The sequence below is a fragment of the Sceloporus occidentalis genome, unplaced genomic scaffold (assembly GCF_023333645.1).
Source record: "Sceloporus occidentalis isolate IW3139 unplaced genomic scaffold, rSceOcc1.0.p SCAF_1, whole genome shotgun sequence".
Lineage (NCBI taxonomy): Eukaryota > Metazoa > Chordata > Lepidosauria > Squamata > Phrynosomatidae > Sceloporus > Sceloporus occidentalis.
The window spans coordinates 311,322,746-311,335,365 of record NW_028316981.1 but is presented as its reverse complement, the minus strand read 5'-3'; the positions used below and the strand labels follow the sequence as shown (position 1 = coordinate 311,335,365).

At 43.5% G+C, this 12,620-nt stretch overlaps 1 protein-coding gene across 2 annotated transcripts in view; it reads left to right on the top strand.

The window, feature by feature from the left end:
* The first annotated feature begins 1,029 nt into the window (after window positions 1-1,029).
* LOC149324230 (phosphatidylinositol 3-kinase catalytic subunit type 3) overlaps window positions 1,030-12,620 on the top strand; it is a 155,267-nt gene continuing 143,676 nt past the window's right edge. For both annotated transcript variants that reach the window (XM_089497916.1, XM_089497911.1), the window contains exons 1-4: window positions 1,030-1,130; window positions 4,582-4,770; window positions 8,151-8,294; window positions 9,267-9,396. In XM_089497916.1, coding sequence (XP_089354042.1) covers window positions 1,063-1,130; window positions 4,582-4,770; window positions 8,151-8,294; window positions 9,267-9,396 — 531 coding nt within the window. In that variant the 5' untranslated portion in view covers window positions 1,030-1,062. The remainder of the gene's footprint in view (window positions 1,131-4,581; window positions 4,771-8,150; window positions 8,295-9,266; window positions 9,397-12,620) is intronic.

The window sequence follows — 12,620 nt, the reverse complement described above, 5'->3', positions numbered from 1 at the left end:
TGTCCTTCTGCTCGGAAAGTTACTTTGAAAAGGCACAGATATATGTAGGTGCTTTAAAGAACCGACCAGTGGAATGGTGATAATAATAATAATAGGATTTATTTATATGCCGCCCAATCACTGATTGATCTGGACCAATTTTTAGTTACTTTTGGTCTATCCCAGAATTCCATAGCATGGAGACAAGGCAGTTAAAGTGGTGCTAAACCGGATTACTTCTGCAGTGTGGATGCCGCCGCTCAAGTCTTTAATTCACAATTAAAACCAGCAGAAATTATTTATTTGCTTTGAAGGCCGCCTTTCTCCAAGGGATCCAAGGAGGCTCAAAGACAAAAAGGCATTTTGAAAAGAATTACAGTAAAAGAAATGAAAACAATTGAAATGATCTAAAACCGTTATAAAATTACATTAAAATACACAGAAGGCAAACGTTACAATAAAAAAATTAAAACAATTAAAAATACCTAAAACAAGTATCAAATTGCATTTAAAATATACAGAATATATACAGATATATATATATACTTTTTATTATATACAAAAATTAAAATAATTAAAATCCTCCAAAGCCAGTATAAAGTTACATTAAAATATAAAGAAGTCAAACTTTACAATAAAAAATTAAAACAATTAAAATGACCTAAAACCATTATCAAATTGCATGTAAATATTCAGAAGTCAAGCCAAATCCCTCCTCTGCTAATTCTCTGTTTGCTTCCAGACTCCTCCTTTGTACGGAAACAAACCCTTTTGCCTCCTTTGGGAGCGGCCATTTTCTTTCTCTTAGGGCGCAGCCATTCTTCCGTACGGCCGCCATCTTTGAATAGGGAACAGAGAAGAAAGAATGACCCGAACGTTGACGCAGAACAGCGTCTCCAACTCTGCCCTTGACAAAGATGGCGGAGGAGTCCTCCTTGGTCGAATCCGAGGGCCGCTGGAGAAGCAGGCGGGCGCTGATTGGAGGAGCGGCGTTCGCGTGCGGTGGGAGGGGCGTTCGAAGGAGGGATCAGCTGCCCGGGGACGCAAAACAGCGGAGGGAGGGTTCCTGGAGCAGCCGCAGCCATGGGGGAAGCAGAGAAGTTCTGCTATGTTTACAGCTGCGACCTGGACATCAATGTGCAGCTCAAGATGTGAGTCCCTGGGGCCATGCGTGCATGCCTCTTTCCAACGCTGGGAGCTTGCATGCATGCTGGGTTGGGTGGGAAAAAGGGGGATTTTGGATGCATCCCAGGGTTTTTTTATGGGGAAGGGGGTCTTTTCAGGCTGGAATCCCTTTAAAGCCAGAGGCTGAGAGTTAGGCTGGCCTCCCCCAAAACACTGCAGGACTACAATTCCCAGCATCCCCCACCCTTGGCTCTGATGGTGAGGGCTGATGGAAGGTGAGACTAAAACAGAGGACAGTACTTGCTCTTAGGGAAACCATACTTGCCCATAGGGAAACATAGGGGAATCCTTGCCCATAGAGAGTCATTGGGGGTTATTTCCCCAATGATACTCTATGGGCAAGGATTCCCCAATGATTCCTTCTGGGCAAATAATCCCCAATGATTCTCTATGGGCAAGGATTCCCCTATGTTGCCCTATGGGAAAGTATTCCCCAATGATTCTCTATGGGCAAGTAATCCCCAATGATTCTCTATGGGCAAAGATTCCCCTATGTTGCCCTATGGGAAAGGATTCCCCAATGATTCTCTATGGGCAAGGATTCCCCTATGTTGCCCTATGGGAAAGTATTCCCCAATGATTCTCTATGGGCAAGTAATCCCCAATGATTCTCTATGGGCAAGCAATCCCCAATGATTCTCTATGGGCAAGGATTCCCCCATGTTGCCCTATGGGAAAGTATTCCCCAATGATTCTCTATGGGCAAGTAATCCCCAATGATTCTCTATGGGCAAAGATTCCCCTATGTTGCCCTATGGGAAAGGATTCCCCAATGATTCTCTATGGGCAAGGATTCCCCTATGTTGCCCTATGGGAAAGTATTCCCCAATGATTCTCTATGGGCAAGTAATCCCCAATGATTCTCTATGGGCAAAGATTCCCCTATGTTGCCCTATGGGAAAGGATTCCCCAATGATTCTCTATGGGCAAGGATTCCCCTATGTTGCCCTATGGGAAAGTATTCCCCAATGATTCTCTATGGGCAAGTAATCCCCAATGATTCTCTATGGGCAAGCAATCCCCAATGATTCTCTATGGGCAAGGATTCCCCTATGTTGCCCTATGGGAAAGTATTCCCCAATGATTCTCTATGGGCAAGTAATCCCCAATGATTCTCTATGGGCAAGCAATCCCCAATGATTCTCTATGGGCAAGGATTCCCCTATGTTGCCCTATGGGAAAGTATTCCCCAATGATTCTCTATGGGCAAGTAATCCCCAATGATTCTCTATGGGCAAAGATTCCCCTATGTTGCCCTATGGGAAAGGATTCCCCAATGATTCTCTATGGGCAAGGATTCCCCTATGTTGCCCTATGGGAAAGTATTCCCCAATGATTCTCTATGGGCAAGTAATCCCCAATGATTCTCTATGGGCAAGCAATCCCCAATGATTCTCTATGGGCAAGGATTCCCCTATGTTGCCCTATGGGAAAGTATTCCCCAATGATTCTCTATGGGCAAGTAATCCCCAATGATTCTCTATGGGCAAGCAATCCCCAATGATTCTCTATGGGCAAGGATTCCCCTATGTTGCCCTATGGGAAAGTATTCCCCAATGATTCTCTATGGACAAGTAATCCCCAATGATTCTCTATGGGCAAGCAATCCCCAATGATTCTCTATGGGCAAAGATTCCCCTATGTTGCCCTATGGGAAAGGATTCCCCAATGATTCTCTATGGGCAAGGATTCCCCTATGTTGCCCTATGGGAAAGTATTCCCCAATGATTCTCTATGGGCAAGTAATCCCCAATGATTCTCTATGGGCAAGGATTCCCCTATGTTGCCCTATGGGAAAGTATTCCCCAATGATTCTCTATAGGCAAGGATTCCCCTATGTTGCCCTATGGGAAAGTATTCCCCAATGATTCTCTATGGGCAAGGATTCCCCTGTGTTGCCCTATGGGAAAGTATTCCTCAATGATTCTCTATGGGCAAGGATTCCCCTATGTTGCCCTATGGGAAAGTATTCCCCAATGATTCTCTATGGGCAAGTAATCCCCAATGATTCTCTATGGGCAAGGATTCCCCTATGTTGCCCTATGGGAAAGTATTCCCCAATGATTCTCTATAGGCAAGGATTCCCCTATGTTGCCCTATGGGAAAGTATTCCCCAATGATTCTCTATGGGCAAGGATTCCCCTGTGTTGCCCTATGGGAAAGTATTCCTCAATGATTCTCTATGGGCAAGGATTCCCCTATGTTGCCCTATGGGAAAGTATTCCCCAATGATTCTCTATGGGCAAGCAATCCCCAATGATTCTCTATGGGCAAGGATTCCCCTATGTTGCCCTATGGGAAAGTATTCCCCAATGATTCTCTATAGGCAAGGATTCCCCTATGTTGCCCTATGGGAAAGTATTCCCCAATGATTCTCTATGGGCAAGTAATCCCCAATGATTCTCTATGGGCAAGGATTCCCCTGTGTTGCCCTATGGGAAAGTATTCCTCAATGATTCTCTATGGGCAAGGATTCCCCTATGTTGCCCTATGGGAAAGTATTCCCCAATGATTCTCTATGGGCAAGCAATCCCCAATGATTCTCTATGGGCAAGGATTCCCCTATATTGCCCTATGGGCAAGTATTCCTCAATGATTCTCTATGGGCAAGGATTCCCCTATGTTGCCCTATGGGCAAGTACTCCCCAATGATTCTCTATGGGCAAGTAATCCCCAATGAATAATAATAATAAATAATATGGGCAAGGATTCCCCTATGTTGCCCTATGGGAAAGTATTCCCCAATGATTCTCTATGGGCAAAGATTCCCCTATGTTGCCCTATGGTTAAGTACTCCGTAATGATTCTCTATGGGCAAGTATGGTTTCCCTATGGGCAGGCATTCTCTCCTATGATTTCTTATGGGCAACTACTCCCCAATGATTCTCTATGGTGGTTTGTTTTTTTGGTTTTCCTTAGCTATTTAATTATTTATTTGTTTATTCTATTGATTTATATCCCACTTTTCTCCCAAAAAAATGGGTCCCGGAGCGTCTTGTGCAATTAAAAAGTTTTGAAACTTTACAACTTTTTTCTTGAATGTCTTACTTTTTTTAAAAAAAATTGCAGCAGGTAACATACAAAGTAATCACCTACAAAATGATCGTCAAATTTTGTTTTTCAAATCTACATGTTTTACAATTGACGTCCGGTGTCCGTCCAGTTTGTACAAACCTTTGCCATTCTTCAGCTCAAAAGCAATGTTTTTAATTAGCGTCTCGACAGTTTTAAATTTTAGATTAAAAACCAGCAAAAACTTCAGCAGTGTGTGTATGTATAGTTTTAAAAAAATTGCAAACCATTGAACCTGTAGAGTTGAAATCATGTAAAATTTGTGAAAAGACAGGATATGTGTATATAAATTAACAACAAAACCCCGTGTCTTTTTTGAACTTGCTTTGCACGCCATCCCTTTAGAGGAAGCTTGGAGGGGAAAAGAGAGCAGAAGAGCTACAAAGCTGTTTTGGAAAATCCCATGCTGAGGTTTTCGGGGTTGTACCAGGAAACCTGTTCGGACTTATATGTGACCTGCCAAGTCTTCGCAGAAGGGAAGCCTCTCGCTCTTCCCGTTCGGACGTCCTACAAAGCTTTCAGCACTAGGTGGAAGTAAGTCCCTTTCCTCTTACGTTTTAGACCAAGGATGGGAGTTGGGTCACTCTCTCTTGGATTGCAACTCCCGACAGTCCAGGTAGAAATGCTGGGAGTTGTTGTCTAGTAGGATTTGGAGTGCTGCATGATTCCTGCTCTGGTTTTGGCCAGTCAGTTTCTTTGCTGAAATCCTGCTAGTTTTACACATACTGTATATATTTTCCGTTTGCATCCTCAAGTGAAGAGATGGGCAAAGTGCGGTCTGCAAACTGCATGTGGTCGCCAGAATTCACTTTTGCAAAATGTATGGAAAAATTCAGTGTGATTTTCAGGCAAAAAAAAGGAGTCTTGAAAATCATGCCCAAAGCCAAAACAGGAGCCAAACATGAGCCAAGAATATTATAGCCTCCAACTCTTCAGAGCCTCTTATTTTTTGTTCTGCTTCCCTTCCAAAATGGCAACTGGATGTCATGCGAGGTCACTTCTTGTCACTATTTTTGTTTGGAGGAGGGAACAGAGGAAAAATAAGGGGGTGGCTTACAAGAGGGTTCAGAGGAAAATGGCTCCTAGCCTCTGCACAACTGCCTTACACAAGGAAGGCTTCAGAAAGCACCATGGAGCAATTATGTTGGGCAGCATAAGCACACATTTTGGGGGATTCTGAGAATTATACTTTCACTTGAACTTTTTTTACTGGCTTGTGTTTGTTTTAATTCTCTCTTTCTTTCTCTGTGTGAGAGAGCCCATCTCTAATTCTTTTCTCTCTCCATACTCTACAATTCTATCATACAGTTCTATCATGACATTTAAAGGGACTCAATTTTCTTTGCCCTGTTTAGTTGCACAACTCCATATCTAGGTTAAAACGTCTGAGGAGCCACGTTGGATCAGACAAGTCTAGTCTGTTGGTCTGCTGACATGGTGGCCAGCCACATGCTTCTGGGAAATCACAAACAAGACATGATTGCAACAGTACACTCCCACACATCTTCCTTCAATGTTGTTTTTATGTGCCTTCAATTTGATGCTGACGTAAGGTATATAATTAAATGGCATATAATAATAAATCTTATTATTATTATTTTGGTGACCGCTCATAGGGTTTTCTTGGAAAACATTTTTGGGGAAAGTTTGCCATTGCCTTCCTCTTAAGAATGAGAGAGTAACTCAAGGTCACCTAGTGAGTTTCCATGCCTGAGTGGAGTTTCTAACCTTGTCCTAGCTAATCCTAGTCTGACACTCAAACCACTAGTCATGGTGGCTCATGTTCCCTAACAACCAGTAATTTAGATGGACACAGACTGTGGACTCCATACAGTTGTCAAGCTGCATGCGGCAGTAGTAAGGTTTAAGGGGTTTCCTCCAAGTTCCCCTTCTGTATAAGGCAAGAAGGGCACCAAACCAAGCCTTCCTCCATGTTTGTCATCCACCTGTGGAATTTCCTCCCCAGAGACTTAATAAATACATATATTTATTAAGGTAAGAGAATAGCAAGTGTCTCAGCTTGTCTCTCTCTTTTGACTTAGTGGATATGGAACTACGTGACCGTTTATCATGGGGTGAGCTCAAGCCCATGGCACAACTGTTTGCACATTGATCAGATCCAGAAGTGTATATTTACACTGCCCTACATGTGTTATGGTGTCTTGGCCTTAATCTAATTGTCTCAGCTATTTGGCCATTATTTGGTTGTAATATTCTTGGTGCTGATAGCTGCAACATGTGTGAGAGTGAACCAGTGCAAAATGTGGGAAAGCTTTGACCCTCAATCTGTTTTGAACATACATTCATAGAATCCTAGAACTGAAAGAGACCCCAAGGGCCATCCAGTTCAACCCCCTGCCATGCAGGAAGACACCACCAAACTATCCCCGACAGATGGTCATCCAGCCTCTGTTTAAAAACTTCCAAAGAAGAAGACTCCACTACACTCTATGGCAGCTTATTCAACTACTGAACAACTCTTACCATCAGGAAGTTCTTCCTAATGTTTAGGTGGAATCTCTTTTCCAATAGTTTGATTTCATTGATCTGGGTTCTATTCTCTGGAGCAGCAGAAAACAAGCTTTTTCCATCATCAAATGACATCTCTTGAAATGTTTGAACTTGGTATCATGTCATCTCTTCTCTAGGCTTACTGTCAGGACATTCTTCCTAATGTTCAGGTAGAACCTCTTTTCCTGTAGTTTGAATCCAGCTCCTAGAAGCCCCCGTCCAACATGACTATTGATCCAGAGTGATGGGAGTTGTTGTCTAAAGTATCTGTAGGACCCTGATTGAGGAGGACTGCTTGAAGCGAAAAAGAAGATTACAACAGGCTCTTTTGTCAAAATTGAATCATGGAATCATAGAATCGTAGAGTTGGAAGAGACTACAAGGGCCATCCAGTCCAACCCCCTGCCATGCAGGAAATCCAGATCAAAGCATCCCCGACAGATGGCCATCCAGCCTCTGTTTAAAGACCTCCAAGGAAGGAGACTCCACTACACTCTGAGGGAGTGTGTTCCACTGTCGAATAGCCCTTACTGTTAGGAAGTTCCTCCTAATGTTGAGGTGGAATCTCTTTTCCTGTAGCTTGCATCCATTGTTCCGGGTTCTGTTCTCTGGAGCAGCAGAAAACAAGCTTGCTCCCTCCTCAACATGACATCCCTTCAAATATTTAAACAGGGCTGTCATATCACCTCTTAACCTTCTCTTCTCCAGGCTAAACATCCCCAGCTCCCTAAGTCATTCCTCATAGGACATGGTTTCCAGACCCTTCACCATTTTAGTCGCTCTCCTTTGGACACATGGCTCCAGTTTCTCAATGTGCTTTCTGAATTGTGGCACCCAGAACTGGACACAATATTCCAAGTGGGGCCTGACCAAAGCAGAATACAGTGGCACTATTACTTTTCTTGATCTAGACACTATACTTTCATTGATGCAGCCTAAAATTGCATTGGCCTTTTTAGCTGCCGCATCACACTGTTCACTTATGTTTAACTTGTGGTCTACTTGGACTCCTAGATCCCTTTCACACGTAGTTTCATTCAGCCAGGTGTCCCCAATCCTATATTTGTGCATTTTATTTTAATAAAAATAATAATACTGTTTATTTATAGCCCGCTTTTCCAAAGAGATCAAAGCGGGTTATAACAAAGGTACTAAAATTTTTTTTGAATTTTGATCCTGTCCCCTAGAGTATTAGCTATTCCTCCTAATTTGGTGTCGTCTGCAAATTTGATAAGTATGCTCCCAATTCTGTCATCCAAGTCATTGATAAAGATGTTGAATAACACTGGGCCCAGGACAGAGCCCTGTGGGACCCCACTGGTCACTTCTTGCATTGTTTTGATGTTGATGGTCCTTTTGTATAATAAACAGGGCATCACCTAACAGTGGATTTCTCTTCTCAGCTGGAATGAATGGTTGAAGCTGCCAGTCAAGTACCCAGACTTGCCTCGTAATGCTCAAGTGGCCTTCACCATATGGGATGTCTATGGACCTGGCAAAGCGGTGCCTGTGGGGGGAACAACAGTTTCACTCTTCGGGAAATATGGGTAAGTTCCCATTTCTCTCCTTTTTACTTCTTCCTATTCCAGCTGTGGTCAAGCACCAGGAGTCTGGAGTAATTTCTGCACTTCTTCGATCTTAAGTAGCTGGGGTAAAGGCCTGAAATCCTCCATTGTATTTGGCATTTTAAAGCCCCCAAGTAGTGCACTGAAAAAAGAAGGAAGTGCTGGGATATGTCCTGCCCTTTGTCCCAAGATCTTGGGGTAACATATTCATAAAATCAATACAGAGCAATTTAAATTTAAAACATTGTGGAATAGTGGAATATTAGTATGCAAAGGGATTTTGTAGTACCTTTGAGATTGTGTGAACTAAGTTGTAGTGTAAGCTTTTATAGAGTTGGCCCTGCCGTCTGAGGAAGTAGACTAAGGCTGCATTCATACTGGAGAAATACCGTTATACAGTTTGATGCCACAGTGCTGTGAAATTCTGGGAAATGTAGCTTTGTGAGACATTTAGCCTTTTCTTTCATAGAGCTTTGGTGCCACAACAGACTACAGTTCCTAGAATTCCGTAGCATTGATCTGTGGCAATTAAAATGGTGTCAATCTGAATTATTTCTGCAGTGCGGATGCAGCCCTAGTCTATGAATACTCTTGAATACATTCAGTGTTTTAACCCAGGTCCTGGAAAGCAGCCAATGTTGGTGCCACTCAGGCTTCAGAGGGGTATGGCATCTGAGGACAGGGGTGTCACCACCCCTCTTCCACATCTTAATCCAGTGCATTGCTCCCACTGGTTGGACATAGATAAGTTCACCTCCTGCAGATCTCACTTCCCAGGAAGAGCATTCCCATCATTCAAATAATAATAATAATAATAATAATAATAATAATAATAATAATAAATAATCCCTGAATCACACTGAATTATTTGCCTTCATGACTGGCGGGCAGGATTCCATATAGTCTTTCAGTGCTCTTTCTGTGTGTGCAAGGAGATTTTCAATTCTCTGATAGGATGTTTCGCCAAGGAATGCATGATCTGAAAGTCTGGCCCAACGTGGAGGCAGATGGATCTGAACCCACCAAGACTCCAGGGAGAACTAGCAGTACCCTTTCTGAGGATCAGATGAGCCGACTGGCCAAGGTAAGAGAAAGTTCTTGGGCTTGGTTTGAATGGGATGCAAGTCCATAGTGTTCTACCGTGATAGATCAACGTGTGTGTATAAGACAGACTCCAGGGCAGTAGAGGAGTGTGTGAGCTGTAGCTTGTCTTTTTTTTAAAAAAAATTATTAGTTAAAAATATCAAACAATCTGATCAAGATTCTCTTAACATTTAAAACATCATGCCTAGCATATAATTTCCAGTTACATAAACTATAATACTTGGGGTCTTGAAGCTTCTGTCCCATTATGTCTTGAATGTTCTCTTGTTCTTTCATCCATTCTTCTTTTCTCTTCTCTCCTTTCCTTCTCAATACCTTCTCCTTACATTTCTCAACTTTTCAATGAGCTGTAACTTGTCTGAAGGGCAAGTTGTTCTTTAAGACTAGAGGCAGGTAGAGATTCCAGACTAATATAGGTCCAGCATGCATGAGAGCTGACTGAACTGTGCTTCTTAGAACGAAAGATGTGAATTGCAATGTGCACTTCTGCACAGATCTTATTTATACACTGGCAGTGAACATACATGTGGTTAGAGTTCCTGCTCTATACACTGGTGCTCATTGTATCTTTGTGACTGCCACCTCCACGTCACAATTTAATCTGTTGAAAACTTAGGAATTTCCATGAGGGCTCTTTTTGATCTCATACCGAGATGTGGAGACACTATCAAAGCAAGAAGGTGTTTCCTGAGGGTGATCAAATACTGACACTGTCCCTCATTGGTTTTGAGGACTGGCAAGATTTTCCTCTGTAGTTGTGCTAGCACATCCTGAATTAACACTCCTTTTCTTTAACATCAGCATTGGAGGTGGGGGGGCTTGCTTCCTTGTCTTCTGAAAGTCAGTGTGACATCAGAGACTAAACCTGAACCCCAGTCTGGAGATAAATATAAAAAGCACACGTATTATTTCTTCACGTGTATCCTTGTTTGTGCAGCATATATCCAAAATGGACCTTGTTTCACCAAGGTAGAGGTTCTTTTCCCTTTCCCCCGTGTGTCTTGTGTTGGAGAACACTGCGTGCACCAACAAAACATATGTATTTTCTATGCGTGAAAGCACAGTTCAAAACTGGAGCGGTTCTGAATTTCCACAATGGGTTCCACCATTTCATGCATCTTGTACAGGCTGAATCTCCCTTATCCAGAAATATTCAAAAATCCAAAATTGTCAGCATGGGTGGCTGAGATGGTGGCTGCTTTCTGATGGTTCAGTGTATGCAAACTTTCATGTACAAAATTATTTAAAATATTGTGAATAAATTTACTTTCAGATGATGTGTATAAGGTGCATATGTGTCCTGGACTGCAGCCAGCACACACCAACAACACCAATAAGAATGGCTTAGCAAGGCAACTAGCAAAGCAACTGGAAGCAGTCCACAAACCTTGCAAGGAGTGAGCGTTAGAGAGCAAGCCGAAAGCCAAAGCCGAAGTCAGGAGAACAGAAGTCAGAGTAGTCAGTCCAGTCCAGGGCAGCCAGAAGGTAGCAAGAGTCCAGTTCATTCCAAGGTCCAAAAGTCAAGGCAACAAGGAGCCAGGATACAAGAAGCCAGTGCTGGCAGCAATCACACCAAAGGATCGTACAATAAACTCTGGCATTGAATTGGTGTCTCCCTGCTTCTTAAGTAGGAGATTCTCTCCTTGGTGCCAGCTGAGGCCTGTTTGCCAATTGTCTCTCAGCAATCCTCCTGGACCTGCGTCTGCCAGCACTCTCAGCCCTGCGTTGTTTAAAGGAGGGAACCTCCAGGCCTGGTTCCTCCCTAGAATCACCACTAGGCAGCTGTGCCACCAGAGGAATCCCATCAGCACTAGGACCTGGCTGAGCCTCCTCCTCTGGGGCTGGGAGATCAGGGCTGGATTCTGGCAGAGCAGGATTAGCATCTGGTGTAGCCTCAATTACCTCTTGCACTGGAGCAGGATGAGCACCTGGTGTAGCCTCAATTAGCTCTTGCTCTGGAGGAGCCCCATCCTCCTCCGAGACCTGCTCTTGGCTGGCCATGACAATATGACACATACATGAATTTCATGATTAGACGTGGGTCCCATCTCCAAAATATCTTTGTTATTGTTGTGTGCCTTTAAGTCCTTTCCGACTTACAGCAATCCTAATTTGAACCTATGATGTAGTTTCCTTGGAAAATTTCTTCAGAGAGGCCATCCTCTGAGGCTGAGAGAGTGTGACTTGCCCAAGGTGATCCAGTGGGTTTATATGGTTGAGCCAGAATTCAAACCCTGGCCTCCAGATTCCTAGTCCAGTACTCAAACCACTATGCCATACTGGCTCTCACTATGTATATAAGGTGTACGCAAAACATAGATAAACTTTGTGTTTAGACATGGGTCCCATCTCCAGAATTTCTCTGCATATATGCAAATATTCCAAAATCTGGGGCAAATAAATAAATAAATAAATAAAAAATCCCAAACTCTACTGGTCCCAGGCATTTCAGATAAAGGAGAACCCCACCTATATTTATGGCAGAGGTGATCCTCTGGATGTTGAACTGAATCTCCCAATATTCCTTACCATAGACAGTGGCGGGTTACAAACCGCCACTTGGGACGTCCGCAGGACGTCCCATTTTGAAAAAGAGGCGTCTCTTCTAGAAGCCCCTGGCTCTAGTATGGACTCTGTCTGTACAATATGGCGCCGGCCGTTCCACACGGCCGGCGCCATCTTTACGTATCAGACGCTGTGCGTCCGAACGTGTCGCGGCATCTGTGATGTCGCGAATGCGCCCCTGGCGCCTTGTGACGTCACACAGGCGCCGCAAGAAGAAGCTCCATTTTGGAGCTTCTTTTTCGGTCTGTGCGGGAGCCGCGCAGGGGGGCCGGTGCTGCAGCTCCCGCACGGAGCAAACGGCGGCGGAGGTAGACCGTCTCAAAGCGGCGGTTTATAACCCGCCTATGCTGGCTAAGGCTGCACAACATATGGCAGGGCTGCATGATTATTGTCCTGAGTTATGGTATCCTTAGTATTTGTTGGGGCAGTAGGAGAACTATACAGATCTTGTGGCATCCCAACTTGGTTGGTTCACTGCAATGGTGTAGCTGTGCCAGTACAGGTATTGGCAACATTACTTGCTAATTAGCTTACTTGCTGTTCACCGCTATGATCTTTGGAATAGCGGTATATAAATAAAACAAATTATTATTATTATTATTATTATTATTAACAGGATGGGGGGGGGAAATTCACAGA